This window comes from Cyprinus carpio, unplaced genomic scaffold (genome assembly GCF_018340385.1).
Source record: "Cyprinus carpio isolate SPL01 unplaced genomic scaffold, ASM1834038v1 S000006753, whole genome shotgun sequence".
NCBI lineage: Eukaryota > Metazoa > Chordata > Actinopteri > Cypriniformes > Cyprinidae > Cyprinus > Cyprinus carpio.
Genome location: NW_024879352.1, coordinates 2,622,443 through 2,639,901, shown reverse-complemented (window position 1 = coordinate 2,639,901; position 17,459 = coordinate 2,622,443). Strand labels below are relative to the sequence as shown.

The 17,459-nt window shown below is 35.2% G+C and overlaps 1 protein-coding gene across 1 annotated transcript; it reads right to left on the bottom strand.

Annotated features, from left to right (window-relative positions):
* Window positions 1-5,613: 5,613 nt before the first annotated feature.
* On the bottom strand, window positions 5,614-6,661 carry LOC109105664 (transmembrane protein 251-like). Its single transcript, XM_019118929.2, has 2 exons — window positions 6,504-6,661; window positions 5,614-6,048 (listed from the first exon to the last, which is right to left on the bottom strand). Exon 2 carries the CDS (start codon window positions 6,031-6,033, stop codon window positions 5,614-5,616), a length of 420 nt encoding a protein of 139 aa, XP_018974474.2. The 5' UTR covers window positions 6,034-6,048; window positions 6,504-6,661.
* Window positions 6,662-17,459: the final 10,798 nt, after the last annotated feature.

Below are 17,459 nucleotides of genomic sequence, written 5' to 3'. Positions count from 1 at the left end.
GTTTTATAGCCTACATTGTACATAATGGGACAACCCGTTAATGGCCATTTTACTCACATGTTGCATGAATGAAAATGGTATATCAAATCATTCTGTTATTATCTTTCATAACATGTTGAGAATCATTTTTTTTATTCAAAGTTTGGTATAAACAATTTAAATGGATTGGGGAATTAAAAAAAAATCATAGTTTTTTTTGCCTTTTTCATGTCTATTCATGTCTTTTAATTTATTTAAAAAATGGGACTTTTTTGTTAAAAAAAAGTCCTGATGTCCTCTACAGAGGACATAGCATAACATATGAATAAATTCATTTTTCGAAAAAAGTGTTTTTTTTTCCTTCATTTTTTCTTTATGCTCTAACCATGTGAGTGACATGAGAAAACACATTGAATTCGATCAATTTTCGGTTCTTCTGATAGTCAGGATGATATCTATGTAAACAATAATAAATAAAAATATCTAATATTAAATAATAAAAGAAGTTTTTTATGATATTGCTTTACTTGAGCTATATTTACATATGCTACCTTGAAGGAATCCAACGTAATCAGATTTTACATTACTTATATATATTGTGGGTGCTTGAATTACTGTTACTGAATACTCTTTTCATTGAATTAAATTTGCATACTATAACCGAAGATCAAATTTTTAAAGCATAAACTATATATTACCTATATATAGCCTATATATATATAGTATATATTATATTATATACATATATATATATAAATTCTTCGCATCTGTTACATTTTTATATAGTTTCTGTTCATGTGTTATGCCTATGTTTGCCTTTTTGTTGTCTTTTTTTGCATTTATTTAGATGACCATTGTGTATTGAATATTATTTGAGCTATTTTTTTGTAAAAACCTTATGTAATTACTGATAATAATATTTTAAAGATTTTTGGAGTTAATTTAAATGTAAACCTGTAATGTCACTCTATTTTCCATTCTATTTTATAAATAATTTTTTAGATGCTCCATTTTTTTAGCCCATGTTGAGTGGTTTCTCTGTGGGATCTGGCAACCGCGTTACAGTGTGTCCTGCAAATATGGCAGCGTGCGAGCTGAGGGGAGACCTGAAGTACCGAGATGGACAGACAACCAGTTTACAGCCTACAAGTATAGATGGCAATTTGAAATCAACTGCTAACTGGCATTAAGAAAATTAAAATGCTGATATTATCTGAGTTTTGACGGCTCCTTGTTGACAGAAAGGGGCTCAGCGGTAAACAACAGCAGATGTAGACTGTACAGCTGTTAGAAAATGAAAGACTGGGTTGTTGAAATGGGAAACAGAGGTGTAACAATACTTGAGTAATTTTTACTTGATTACTGTACTTGAGTATTATTTTGGGGATTTGTACTTTTACTCATAGTACAATTTAAAACTGACTCCTTGTACTTTTTACTTGATTACATTTCTGAAGAAAAAACAGTAGTTTTTTACTCCTTACAATTTTATTTCATCTTGAAAGTATATTAATATTTTTATTTTATATCTTTTGCACATTAAATATGGTAAACAAGAAGCTCAAACGGTGTGTGCCTGACCGAAGTGAGAAGTAATGATCATGGTTTCATGCATCAAAAACACACACATTTCTACTTCAAGTATGACTTTTCATCAGGTAAATGTCTGCCTTCAAAAGTTCACCATCAAATCTGAGAGAAGCATATTGAGGGTAGCAGTTGCGCCCCCCCACCCCCCCCAAAAAAGTTCATCATTTATTTGTTCTGTTTTGATAGAGCTGCTTTGCTATGTCAATATATTAGCTGCCAATGTACACAAATTGAGTGCCAATAAATCATCGTGATGAGAATTTAAATACAATTATATTTTTTGTGGGATTTTTTTTTTTGCTAAATGTTACAAATCTCCAAAAGTGTTTTATAATACATCATTGTATGCTAAATTAATTGTAAATTCATGTGTTAGTGATGTTTCTTTAGCAGGTGGTGGATAAGTGTATTTACAATATGTCATTATATTTAACACTTAAGTAGGAATTAGGACTGTCAGTGAATTTTTTTTTAATCTTAATAATTACATGCTTTCTCATTAATTAATCTAATTAGTCCCATATACTTATGTATCAATAATTGCTAAAAAAAAAAAAAGAACACTAAATGGCCCCAAATAAAAACATTTAAAAAGATTACTTGTCCTTTAGGACAGTGACGTTGAATAGACAACACAAATAAAGTGGCCTTTAAAAACGTTAAACGTTGTATGTTTTAATTATATGACTCTCCTCATTAATATCAACACAATCTTTGTATTCCTGTCTGGAATATAGTTTCTAGCCTCTCCATCACATCTTGCTCTTCAAAGGGATAGTTCACCCCAAAATGAAAATTCTCTAAAACATTTACTGAACCTCTGTCATCCAGATGTTTATGAACTTTTCTTTCTTCACATGAACACAAGCAAAGATTTTTAGTCCATATAATGCCTAAGGGTCACAGTGACCACTTCAGAAAAGCACACAAAGTGAACAGTGACGGTCAAGATTAAAATATTGGTACTTGTATTTTTCTTACCTATGCCTCTTCCTTTCACTTAAGAACGACGACCGTGATTCATTAACGGGGGGTTGCATGAGTTACTGTCCCTCCATCACTTTGTGTATAGTTTTTTTGAAGTGTCATTTTTTGATGTCCCATACACTTGACATTATAGAAAGAGAATTTTTTTTTTTTTCTAAAACTCTTAGTTTGTGGTTCGATCTGATTAAATGAAAGTCATATAGGATGGCATGAGGGTGTAAAAGGATGGGAGTTTCTTTTTTAAAATCCCTTTCCCTGATATTTTATCTTTTGTTTCTTGTTTTTTTTGGTGTTCGATAGTCTGACTTAGTGTTTCATTTTAATTGTTGTTGTTGAACTAAATTTACATGTTGGCCTGTGCCATTGCATTTTTTTTTTTTCGTTCTCTCCCTTTAACCCATTCTTTCTGTAATGTCTGTCAGAAAAAAAGTACTTCTACTTTTTTAATACTTGAGTACAATTTAAAGTTTGTAGTTTTTTTTACCTTTTCCTCTAAGTAGGTTTTTTGACCAGATACTTGTACTTGTTAATTGAGTAAAATTTTCACTGAGTACTTGTACTTTCACTTTGAGTAAAAATTTTGAGTACTTTTTTACACCTCTGATGGGAAAGCAAACAGACTTAATCAAAAAAGATGGACTTATTGTAAAATCATACAATAAAGACTTTGACGGTGGCTAAAGTCTCTCCTCTCATAGTTTTAGCTACCAACCCTTTGAATCTGGCTTTTAGTTGCGTTTATTGCTTAGTTATGTAATGACTTCACTGCACCACAGAGCCCTTCAGTGCAGATGACAGCGAGCTGCTTAACTTTGGACCGATTACTGTCTTCTGTACTTTGCCAAGCAAATATGTTAAGCAACTGATCACAACTGGCTTCTATTTACGTACTTTAGAATACTTTATTAATTCCATATTCTTATTACAATTAAGATTGTTAGTATTTTATTCATTATATTTTAATCTAATTTCGTATTTTTTCTTTCTATTTTTGAAATCCATGTTATAGATGGAGAAGATGAGGACAGTGATGAAGAGGGATAGTACCACAGAAACGGCCACCCCAAAAAGTCTCAAGTCAGAACCTCCAAAGAAAGCGATAAAGACTTTGCGGTCATGTCTTCAGATCTGTACATTGTATTGTTTATGGCCTTTATAAAGGAGGTTGTTATAATCAGTACCCTCCAGCACATAAACAAAAACCTTGATGTTGAATTTTGCCTTATTTTGTTTATGTATTTTCTTAATTAGTTTTTCATTACTTCTCAGGTAACTGCTAAAAGGCAAAGTGGGAAAACTGTTTTAATTATCTCATAAGTCTTTTTCCTGTTATATAAATAAGTTTATAAATGACAGTTGGTTATCATACTTGTCCATCTCGTGTTTCTTCAGTTAATAAACCACAGTGGCAATAAACTGGATTCAAACTGTCTGGAAAAATCAGTGTACCACTTTAAAGAAGAATACCACCGTGCACATTCAGTTTCTTTATTGATTTTTGGTTCAATCCAGAGTTGTTTCATCCCAACTACAGTGTATTAAGATTGCAATGACAAGTGTAGTAACGAATTACGCAATTAAACATATAGAATTCCACAGTCAAGCCCGTTTTAGACCAAAAATGAGTTTGCCTTTTATGAACATTTCTAACAAATTGCATTAAATCATCCACCTATGATCAAAGACACTATCGCCACAAAAGAAGGGATTTTAAAAAATTAAACACTTGGATCTGCATCACAGGTTGAAGTCGAGAAGTTTGATACCCAGATGTCTTGTGCCGACACCCTAACCACACCCAACAAGTCTAAAGTCACCAATTTGCAATTTCTTATGCAAGATTAAGATTATTCACACTGTAAAATGAGGCTTATGTCCCTCAACAACTATTCACACAGGCATGGATAACGAACAACTTTGTTTTACTTGACAACACAGATGTCTTTCTCTGAGGATACTTGCATTATCACCTATAATCATGGAAATTGTATTTGTCAAAAATCGCACAAATTAAAGAATAGGAAAAAATGATCCATGTCTAGAGCTGACAAAAAAATCATCCTTCAAAACAAAAATACTGATATTAAAAGTGAATTCATCACAGACATCCGTTTTTAATACAAAAGGTTCCTTATTCAACTCCTTTCTTGTCCTGCCTTGAGTGCCGTTTATTCTCAACAAAGACAAAGACAGACACGTTGTGATAATTTTATACATTTTATACTGTGAAAATACATATGTGTCACTCCCTTGTAAAAGCCATTTTCCTTATTTAATTAAACGTGTCCCGTGGAGTGAGCAACAAAGTCCTCTGGAGCATTAAAGTGACACTACAAATCCATTTAGCCTCATAAGTACGCGAACCCTTCTACAGGCATGATCCACATCTTGGTTCCATTGTGGGGTTTTAATAGTAAACTCAACCCACATTTAGACGTGTAATTCAAGTACACAGGGGGGGGGGGGGGCAGAGATGTCAGTACGCAGGCCCTCATCACATCCTCCACTCTTGGACAATGGCTTACTTGACTCCATTTAGGTGTTTTAGATTTTCCTTTATCAAATCTTTATTTGCAAATATAACAGTTTGTTTTTGTTGTTCAGTTAACTTAAAGATCAAAGCTTCTTAAAAAACTTCTGTGCTGAGCTGTACATTGGAAAATATTTCTAGATCCCTTTATAAAACTTTTTTACTTAAAATGCGGACCAATGTTGCCATCAGCTTGAAGAGTATGAAACATCACTATAGTACAGTTTTTTGTGCTAAAAATACACAATAAAACTGGTGGGAGAATTGGCAATGGACTAAAACAATAGTTGTTGAAAGAAAAACCAACATTACAAAAGAAAAGACATCCTAAACACATCCCTTTAATGCTACATCAAAAAAAGAAAAAAAAAAAAAAAAAAAAAAAAAAAAAAGGACCAGCCTTAAAAAAAATAATTTTATTTGTGAATGACTTTTGGATTACCCAACCCCAAGGGACACTAACGTTTCCTTGTGACAAAAATCTGCCCCCTATTCTTGACACACCAATCACTTCAAGTGTGCACCAATCAGATGCAGTCGTGCTGATTCTGATGCGAGGCCTTGGCAAAGGTTTGGTGACGGTTGCAGAGAACAGCAAGGCAGATGGGCAGAATACAGTATCCTACAGTCTTGGGGTCCGCCCTTGTGCAGGAGTAAAGAAAGAGGAACACCTGGAGGTACGGAATGAGGAAAATGGTGGCCCACACCCAGAAGGGCAGGAGGAGAAGTCTCGTTTTCAGAGTCACGATCCATGAGGCTGAAGATGGGGAAGAGGAAGAAGCATCTCCGGACCATTTCGTCTGCGCTCCAGCCTCCCCTTCTTTTTGTGCCAGTGCAAATCGGTTGTATGTTTGGCTGATCTCAAATATATAATACACTGCAGCGACACTGGCCAACAAGTACAGTCCGACGCCTATCCACCCCATCCGCTGACGGAAATTCATCATTCTCCATGCTCTTCTCTAGACAAACAAAGATAGAAAATGCAAATGCTGACAAGAAACCAAACACTTACATGAATTGAAATCATGTGATCCCTGCTAAAGGTTCAGGAAATAGACATTAAAACAGCTCAAATTAAACCATCGCTGAAAAAATAAACAATTATTGTTATTAAATAATTCTTAAATATACTAGCTCATATGCAAAATAAAGTAAAATATTTCATTTTTAAAACATTTTCCAAAACAAATAAGCTTCCCTGATGTTGTACGAAACACAACCCTAAACTAATTATAAAACTCTAACAAGAAACATTAACAAATAAACAAAGAGGAAGTCCTTGAAACACAAGAAACCTCACCATCTGGAGATTTCTCAAAGCTGTTTGATTAGTAACGTACTGTTGTGTCATTACATAGCGACACGCCCACATTATATCGACCAAACACATGATTTTGACACATGAGTTACTTACTTTGATCACACGATCAATCCATTTTGCTCGGTTTTCAAGACAATATGTTTCTCAAGTCAAAACACACAACGTTATCATAGGATTGTTGTCATAAGACACACTTCCTGGAAGAGCAACATCCGGGAACTTCCCGTGAATCTTCGGCGCCTTGATTATTGACCTCGCAAAGGACTGTACTGCCCCCCAGAGACCCTCAGTCACCTGTGTGCTGTAGCACGGTGAGTTTAACCAAGCACGAACTCAATACAGGTCAAATCACTATCATCTGATGGCAGCAGCAGTTGTAAGACTGCTGTACAATTACAAGAGATTTAAAGGATAATTTTGAGATTTTAAAGCTGTTTTTCTCATGGGGATCAAAAATAAATAAATAAATCCCACAAGGTCAGCATTTTTTTTTTTACTATACTTGTTGGGACATTTGGTCTCCACAGTGACCCCACACATGCTTTTTATGTTTTTTAGAGTTTTTACTCTATATTGGTGTTAATGAGAGTAGCATAAGAATTATTTTGAACAAAAAAATTGTATCGAACACTGAGAATAATCTAAACACAAGACTGGGAATGGGAAGGCATTCAGGTTAGCTATACACATTTATAAATAAAAAATATCAGTTTTACACAATTGGCAGTAATGATAAAATGTAGACTACAAGCAGTGTTGGGTGTTATGTGTTACTAAGTAATTAATTACTGTAATCCAATTACTTTTCCCTTGAAAAAAGAAAGTAAAGGATTGCTTTTTTATTACGTTTTAATTTAAATCTGATGTAACTGCGTTAGCATTTAGCAATTCTATATAAAACAATAATAGATTTAACAGAAACATTTAACATCTAATGTTAAATTGTATGTTTTTAATGTAAACTTGTCCCATTAAATACTTCAATTCAAGAATAATTTGTGCAATTTTATATTATTTATTTGAAAGAATTAAAAGAGCACTATCATTGTATTAATCAGCTGGTCAAGGTTGATATGGTATTAAGAAAGTAATTAATAACAAGTAATGCAATATTTTTTAGAGAGAGTACTTAGTACTAGGGATGGGCGATACCACATTTTTTTCAAGTTTCAAGCGATACGATACCGACACTTTTTGTTACAATTTTATCGATACCGGTGATATAGTTGGGATTGGTGATTATAATTTTTTTTGTTTCGTTTTAAAAATAATGTTAATTTAAATATTTAAGCAACCTTCTTACAAAATATTGATTAAATAACATAAATCTTAATAAAATAAACAAAAATACCAACAACATAAATTTTGCATATATTTTTTACTTTTTTAAACAGGCAGTTTTTGCTTATTCTTCAACATTCTATTGTACTATCTCTTAGATCAAGTAATACTGAGTGAATATGACAATTTTTGTATTATTCCTCACCTCCAGGCAGGGGCGTTGCACAAGAACCCAGACCCTATGCATAGACAGTCCTGATGGGCCCCCATGAAAATATCCAGGTTAAATAAAATATATTCCAGACTTTTCAAGGGCCCTCTCTTCCTTTGGGGCCTTGGTAATCAGTACTGGTTTTACCCCCAGTCCGACGCCCCTGCATCCAGGTACTTTAATAAAGGGGCTCACTATAACTTTATTTCTCATTCAGGTTTGCAAAACTCCTTATATTGTGATCTGGAAATGCAGAACATATTTTAGTGCATTTGAGAGACGGTCTTGTGTGCTGCATATACATGCACAGTTTACAGCTTTAATCGCCTTTTTGGTAATTTCGTGACTTGGCTGACGACAGAACTAGGTTAGGTATGTATGGTTATGTTTGTAGTTTGGGTTTTTTTTGATGAAGTGATATAGAGCGTGCGCCACATATTTGAGTACCGTTGAAGAGTGTGCACCGTAAACACAGTAAAACAGCTGATGGCACAGGAAAGTGTGTTTTACTGACATTTATTGTCAAGAAAAAAAATTGACAAAACTGCAGTTTTGAGTGGGGTGGTTGTGTTGTGGCCACGGCCAGCCCTGGGGACATGCGTGCGTGTTGTGATTGTGAATGAAACATTTAAACCAGGCAGGGTTAACCTTACAGTATTGTTTAACACCACAACCCCAATTCCAGAAAAAAATGGGATGTTTTGTAAATTGCAAAAAAATCAAGAATCTGTGATTTCTTAATTATATTTAAAGTTTATTTAAAAAAGGAAGGGTGATTGATGTTTTCACTGACCAACTTATACTTAGGCTACTTGTATTTTGTAAACATAAATACATTTTGATTTTGATGGCTGCAACACACTCCAAAAATGTTGTGACAGAGGCAAAATAAAAGTGAAAAGGTTATAGATTATCCCAATTAAACTGTTTTGAAACAGTTTACAGTAAGCAGGTGAATTGGTAATAGATGAGGGTATCATGCTTGGGTATAAAATGAGCTTCTCAGTATTTGCAAGCAAAGCTGGATTATGGCTCTTTACTTTGTGACGATTTTAATTTGATGAGTGAAGATTAAATCAAAAATCACATTTCTCAATGCAAAATCGCAAAGAATTTAGGTATTTCACCAAATAACATAGGCTACATGATATAGATTCTAACAAGCCACTGCGCCTCTTGTTTTATTTCCCTCTCATTTCTTATTGTGAAAGATTTAAACTCTGACACAAGAAAACACGAATGAATGAAAGAAAATAACTTTCGAGGAGCAGATACCTCGCAAACACCACGCAAGTTTTACCAGTGAAGAAAGCCCGCCTCTGAAAGAGGGTGTGCCTGCCTGGCAAATAAGTTTCGCTGCTGTCCAAATGTGCCAAATAAACAGTACATTGTGAATCAACAGGTTTTGCCGATGAATGGAGACGGGACCATTTGAATAATATACAAGCTTTCATATGTGAGTTATTAGACCAGGGGAACACCGGTTTCATTCTGTAGGTTGTGGTCATGATGTGTTTTGTTCTGTAGATATGGTTAGGTGTTCATATAAAAAAATATGGGACGAGTTTGTTGTCATAAAACGAACAGTGTTTTTAGCCAGATCGGGACAGATTCTGGAGGAGAGGGGGACACGCGCAATCCCTGGAGTGGACTACTGACGGACAGTCGCTTTGAACCAGTACCCTTGCGACTTTCAAGACGTAAAGGAGAGTGGGACTCGTTAACTGATCAGGGAACAAATTGAGGTAAGTTTCAAACCAAGCGTTCAAGAAAACCATTTTCGGCTATCTTTTGATCCCTAACCCACCCACTCACAACTACACATCTGGTTTATACCGGTTAAAAACCTGCTGGTTCGATTTCTTTTTGCCACACAGTCTTACATTTGGATTGACATTATGTATCTCCAGAGATGCAGACGTTCTGTGAAGGAAAAAAAAGAGTTGGATACTGGCGCTTCAGAGAGACGAAGAAGATTAAAAAAATCAGTTTCCAGACCTTCGTGGGAAATGGGTGCAGCAGGTGCGTAACCTCAGCGCGGGACGACTAGGAGCCAGGTTCATACTCACAAGCAAGCGTTTTAAACCGAGACTCAGTGCTTTATGTTACTAGTGGTCATTTTCAATATAAGTTATCCTTTAGTGACTAGGTTGGCGGCAGTGTTTTTTTTTTTTTTTATTTGAACTCCTAGTGATTGTTTAGCTATTAATACTATTCACTTGTGACTTTTTTACATTTGTTGCTGGATCCTACTATTCACTATTAATTAGGTACTAAGTTAATTAGTTATTAAATACAATTTTGTAATACTTTAAGTGCATTGTAAGTATTTTTACTTGTAATTATTCAATGGCTACTAAGAGGTAAAATGTAACAATCGGAATAGTTAGTATAAACAATACAAATGTTTATGTAAAAAAAAAATACATCTAGCACCTCTTCACCATTGTCATCTTCTCCACAGAGAGACACAAAAAAGTATTAACAATGGAATAATTTTTTTCACAGTTATTTTTACAAGATTGGGCACATTGATACAATTGGAGAGTTATATTTAGGTTTTATATATATTACAGTTATTGACACGTTAGAGTGACAATAAATAGTTTGCTGATGTGACATTGAAAAAAAGAGTCAATGTTTTTAGATTATTGCTAACTACTAATTTAAAAAATAAAGTTATATAGTTTGTTTATGGAATAAAAACTAGCCTTGCTTGTTGCCATTTATTTAAGAAAATAGTATTATTTTTGAGAGGAAGTTAGGTGTCAACTTGAATGGTGTAAGTAGATTAGAAAATAGGGGAGTGAAGGGGCCCTTATTGTGTTATTAGAGTTCTTTGAATACAGGGAAACATTATTCATCACACCTTCTCAACTCACGCTTGCCTCCTCTTCACTCTTAAAAAATGATGGGTTGGTTTCAGTCAAACCTTGGTTCAAATATGGAATAAACCAGCTGTGGGGGGCGGTAAAAATTCATAAATTAAATATTTATTTTTTAACCAAAACGTTGGGTTGTTAGTCCATATTTGAGTCCCAATCAAAGGTAATTAAAAAGCGTATTCTTCACTATTTCTCAACTGTCATCTCTGCAAGTTTGTTTGTATTTTCTGAACCAGTCTTCTCTAAAAAATGTGACTCTAACTCTCTTCCTGAATTCCCCAATAAAACCACCTACTCCTATGCAAGTCATGATTAGATTTGAACTGTAGGTAGCACTCTCATTGCAATCCATCATATAGGGTGGTTGTGCGTATATGCATAACCAATCCAGAATGAAACCATGGATATCCTTTGCACCATAGTCAATCTACCTTGTCAAGTATCTAGCATTTACTAGGTCGACAGGGAAGGGATTCCCTTATGAAACTTTCCTAGATTGCTTATAAAAGACTACAAACTTGTAACACTGTTGGGTCCTGGAATTATTATAATTAGCTGGCCATGTAAACCATTGTGCAATGTTTGTCCATAAAAAAAAAAGACAAAGGGCACTGGCGGACAAAGTTAACCAGTTACCTGGATAAGCACCAGGGCAGGCAGGCAGTCTTTTGATTTCACAGAGTTTAGAAGTAACATTGCTCTTGCCATCTCTTTAGACTCCCTGCATTCATGCAGCAAGGACTGTGCCGTTACTTTTACTGATTCAAAACCTGAGGCCATGTTACTTAGTTATTCAAGTTTACATTGCAATTGTCATTAATATGGCTATAAAGCTTTAAATGTCTTGTTGTTTGTGGATGGGGAAGCACTCTGTGACAATGGCCTTAGATGGGTAATCTGTGCGGATTGAAGTAAGTAAGTACGTGTGTGGGCTACTTGACATTTCGGAGTTAGTTAAAGTGTAATGTGTCTCCTTTCTTTCATGAGCGAATGTGTTGCATAGCCTACAGATAACCGTTTTTTTTTATTTTTTTTTTTTTTTGTTTTTTTTTTTTTTTTTTTTTTTTTTTTTTTTTTTTTTTTTTAAAGGAATTTTACCTAGACTTGTTGTTATCTGGCTTCTGGCATATTTGTCTTGGGACCTTTGATGAAATGCCTAAGATTTATTTCAACTAGTTCTGAGGCTTTAGAAACAAACTATGACTCAGCACTAATGATAAACTGCCACACGTTGTTGTTTGTGGGCTACAAATTGTTAAAATCACAAGCAGGGTTTGTAAGCTGTGAAAAAGATGTGATTGTGTGCGTTGAATTGAAAAGATTTGTGCTTATTGTTATTGCAGGGACTTTTTAAACTAGAATACTGAAAGTTGCCAAACCACATGAATTTGGAAAGATACAGATGTTCTCACAGCACAAAGAGACCTAATCAGACACCACTGCTCATTATATGATTTAAAGATGGTGTGGGTTTTAGTTGCTTTATCAAATCGTAATAATGCCTTTTTCTGGAAACGGGACAGTAATGATACTTAATTTTAAGCATGGGTTGGTTTGTTGCTTTTTGCCGGTGTGTGGATGACGAGGGGATGATTTTGGAGAAGGGGAATCTGTCACTATTTGTGTGTGAGAGGGGACAAGCAGTCCAAGCTAAACAGGGATAGCTTTTTTAGGTCGCACAAAGCCTCCTTTGGGTTGGCCAAAATAACAGGATTTTTCCCCTGGTTCTATTGAACTTATACAAAAACCTAATAAATTGGGTCTTGTTGTGAATGTCTCATAATTCCAAGTTCAAGTCATGTTGAAACAGATTTCATTATTTGAAAAGCATATGGACTCAATATACAAATATTCATAGTTTGTTTGTTCCACTTTTTTGTTTTCCAGGGAAACAATGGCATAGAGATGATCCAGGTAAGAAAACCGTTTATGACAATTTTTTTTAATTGGCTTTTCCATGACACACAAAAAAAAAAAGCCTTGTCTATTATGTTGAGGCAAGTTTCCACACGTATTTCATAACAAAATGATTGTCATTATCTGCCACCAAAACGTTAACAAAACATGCCATTCATTCTTCAAATGAAATGAATTTTAGTGTGCATGGGGACACTTACATTCAAAATTTCACCATGAGAGTAGTGTTTTACGTACTATTTACTGCATTACACACAGTTAATCACTTTTGCCATGAGTTGGAATTGTGCATTTGGAGGTGGGGTGGTATGTATTGCATAACATGAGTGCAGTGTTTAGTGTTTTAACAGGGTTGGTGTTGTTGCTTACTGTAATGCTATATTAGTTATGGTCGTACCCTGTTATGCATGAAACGTTTTTGTAGCTTTTTTACTTTGCCATTGAAATTAATGCCCGGTTAGTTGTAAAAAAAAAACAGTTTATAGCAGAGACTTTTTTTTTTCCTTTTTTGCTTCAAAAACCCTGTTTCTCGCCCAGAGCCTTAATCTATGCCCTAACAGAACAAAACATAAGTTGCCTCTACAAAAATTGCATGGAAAATTGCAAACTGATTAGCTTCTTCGTATATCAGTGCTGATATAAACCACATTTTATGTCTAAGCTGAAGCATTGTCTTGCTTAGATTATACTTTGTTATTTTTCCTTCTTATACAAGTTATTCTGTAAGGTCAAGCTGAGGACATTTAGTGCAGTAGGGGACAGCCATGGTTGTTGCACATAGTGTGTTTTAAGCGTCCAATTTCAAGACGGGGATGATTGTTTTTTGGAGAGTGGAGGTAAACCCAACACCTGTCCTTATTGATAACAATGGTGCTTGTAAATAGATTCACGTTGGCAATGTGTGCCATTCTTGTCCTAGTAAGGAACAGGGGAAGCACTGGCTTGTTTCAGGGTCAAAGAGTGTTTTTGTCTTCTTACAGTGCTTTGTCCTTAGTTTTTCTTATACCTACAAAAAACTGTTTTAGTGGTGATCAGAAAACATGAACTGTTCTTGCGTGAAACTCTGAGACCACTTTGAAAATCTAAAAAAAGAGTTCTTACAGTTAGAATTAGAAATAAATATGTAATATTTAGATATGTTTTAAGATTTTTATAAACCTGCGGAATTCTAGTGACTTGTAAATGACTGGCCTCTTGTGGTAATGTTTTCAGTGGTGAACATACTGGTATTGAAGACAGTATTCGGCACATTCAAGCAGGATATGCCCTTGTATTGTGGTTAAGTTTAACAGAGGGACACTGAGATGGCCCGAGCGATCCGGGTAACGTTCGTTTTTATCGGCGTGTAAAGGGCCCCTTTTATAACAAAAACCTAAGCAGGTTGGGTTTGCAGTGGAAATGAGGTTGTAGATTTGCTTGCACGTGTAGATTTCAAGGCATTAGCTTTGCGTTAAAAACACATAAATAAAATAAATGTATGTTTAGGGACAAAAATCAGTCGTTACTGTTTTTGCCATGGAAAGTGAAAGGGAATTATTGGAGCAGAAGTCACCTTGCTTTGTTTTGGGACGTGGGTGTGAAGGCTGGTAGGGATAAAAGCCAAGGCCCTTTGTTCCCTTCATTCTGGGCCCCTTTAAACCTTTATATGAGTCAACACATTTATCAGTGAAGCTGTCTGGGCCCTCTGAGTTGTGATGGTGAAACACTGAGGGCTTTTCTACACTCCCAGGATGGCCACACGTCTTTGCTATCCCACAGCAATGTAGGCCGTTGAAACCGACGAAAGAAGGTAGAAGAGAGGAAGGATAGACTTGACCTGTTTAAACCTCATACCAATAATCTAACCCAGCTGCACACCGCATAGATTTTATATGGTCTCAAACTAAAACTACTACTATCTATAGCAAATAAGTCCATGGGTTTGATTCATTTTAGGACAGGGTGAGCAATTCCATTAATTTGATGAGTTAAGAGAAGGTAAGTGACTATTTTAATCATAATCAACTAAAATCAATCAAGGGTTTAATATCAATCAGGTTTGTTAAAAAAATACATGCTGTGGAATATTTAGCGAGGTTGGAATGGTTGGGTGGGTATTTATATATAGGATAAATGTTTTGTTTTTAAAAAAAATAAAAAAAACTATTGTCACACTCTGCCTTCTCTGGTCAGGCTTTTGTCCATTACTTTTGCTTATTTAATTAAATAATGGGATAGGTTCATAGTACAATTTAAATATAGTCTTAAAAACTGCCAGTTTCATCATGTCATCCACCTAGAATGAGGAGAAGATTTAATAAAACATTCTTCAAGAACTTACCTCACAATCTTTTCCAAATATTAACATACCTGAGTGTTAATGGGAACGCGTGACCCAACCCATATTCTTATAAAGCCTTTAGTTTTATAAGGATATGAAACAAACATTACCAATTGTTTTTTATTAATCAAATCTTTGGGGTCAGTAATGTTTTATTTGACTCACAATCAAAAGTGCAAACAGAAGATCGGAGTGCAAACAGAAGTAACAGTGTGCACGTTAGAAAATGTAATTATGTTTTTCAGGAAAGAAAGGAAGAGAAAGGTTTCGAAGAAGACACCCAGAAAGGTAAAAGAGGAAAGAAGAAGTGAGAAAAGAAAAGAAGCAAGAGAAGTGTGTTATATTTTTCGATGGAAAATTTTAGAAGTGTTGTGGGTTAGAGGAAGAAGAGAATTCCTCTATTTTAAGCACCATTAAGGGCCTCCACTATATCCAGGAAAGCAGTGAAGCGTGTTGTGTGTGAACGGCTCTATGCTGCTGATAGTTATTTTTTAAAAAAAGCTAATTTATTTAGTTAAATGGTTTTTTTTGTTTTTGGTTTGTGTTGTGATGGTTTTTTGTTGCCACAATTCAATGTGATGTAACAACATGGCTGTCTCATGCTTTATATCAGATGATGTTGTTTACCAGCTACTGAATACTCCTCTACAAAAAGGAAACAGTGGACGGTGTCTTTTCACTGAAGTAGTAAAGTTGTCATTGGTTTGTGTCTGTCGTGGAATTCATGTGTTGTCATCTGTGTGTTTTTGCAAATACGCTTGTCAAATCATATAGCAAATGGCACTATGAGAATTATTTCAGGACATTGTCATCTGAAACCAGGGCCATTTAGGGAATAGATAATTAAGACGTTAGGATTACCTCTGGTGGGCCATACTAAATTTATTTTGGTGCTGTGCTGCTTTTAAAAGAGCGAGACTCTGGACTAGGTCACTAAGCATTTTAAAGAAAAGTCACCCTTCTTCTTTAGGGATCCCCCCATCCCCTTTTAACTGCCTAGGGCCTATAACCACCCAAAGACCTCTGATGTTTTGCACCACAAACCTTGTGGTTGGTCTGATCCAAGAGAGAGAAAATATGCTCTCATCCCCAAAGGTTTTTAAACCCAAAAGTAGGACCAACGTTTCTGGCGTCCCCTAAGTAGCAATTTTTCCATACTGGAGGCATGGTGGGCATGTAAAAAACCTTCAGAAGTACATTTGCACATCCTGTCATACAACTGGGCCTGGTCGACCATTTTCTATTACTATTTACCACGTATAATTTATAAATTACAACATTACTGCGAACAATTGTACAATTTCTAGCTATTACAGAAATAGATTTTTTAAGAAACATGGCCACTTTCCCCTTTTCCTTGTTGTGAATTTTGACCTGAGAGTCATGTCCTTGTATTTCTTATGCGATGCGTGATAACTGAGTTGTACCTGAGTGGCAGGCACAGATCACACCTCACAAATTAGCATTCACGTTCATAATATCTGTTCTTGAATTGTCCCCTCTGAGCAAAAAAAACCCCAGAACTTTGTGGCAAAAGAGTGGAATTTCAAAATGTAGGCATGATGTTGTATTTTGTCCCAACCTATTAAATTTAATTTGCTGGATACTCATTTATACGGATTAATACACACACGGTGCAGTTTGAGAAAAAAAAAAAAAGAATAAAAAAGACATTCTCTGCACTTATTCATATTTTGACATTAGAAATCTCTCTGAGTTGGTTATTGTTAAAAATGTCTTGTGGATGTTTTACTGAGTCTTGGCCTTGTTCTCCCGGTCTAGCTGGATATCTGACAAACCAATAGAGAAGCATGGTCCCATTTGAGTGTCATCATCCACACAAGCTGACTGAACACATTTTGTGGCTGCGACCAAAAAGTTGCACAGGTTCTATCGCTACTTGTTCAGCGGGTCCAGGTAACTAGATAAATCAGCCTCAGTGGTGTGGGCATACATTTTTCTTGCTCTTCAATTCTTATATTTAAGTCACAAAATAAACAAAACATAGAATAGTATTATTGAAAGTTTGTTCTATTAATCATAATTTTGCCTATTTAATATAAATCAAAAAAAAGATTGATTATAAATATTTAAACATTTAACACATTGAAAACATTGTTCTTTCCATTGTGCTGTGTATACAAAGCAAGAACTCATGAATGTGTGTGTTGACCTTCTCTTCCGGACTACATAGAAGATGCTCATCCGAAACAGTTGCTTCTGACCGTCTTCCAGCCATTGTACCCCTGCTGGACCGCTGCAAGTCATGCAAGCTATCCATAACTTGAGAATGCATTGCAAGGTCTGTCTGCATCACTATACTAGGATACACGCTTGTGTGATTAAATGCACACAAAATACAGCTGGTAAAAACATTATAATAATGGGCAATTCCAACTAAATATTTTTATTTAAGCTCACCCCTAAATTGCACG

What these genes read in the sequence shown, in the direction of transcription:
- LOC109105664 (XM_019118929.2), bottom strand. Translation starts at nt 6,033, where the DNA reads ATGATGAATTTCCGTCAGCGGATGGGGTGGATAGGCGTCGGACTGTAC.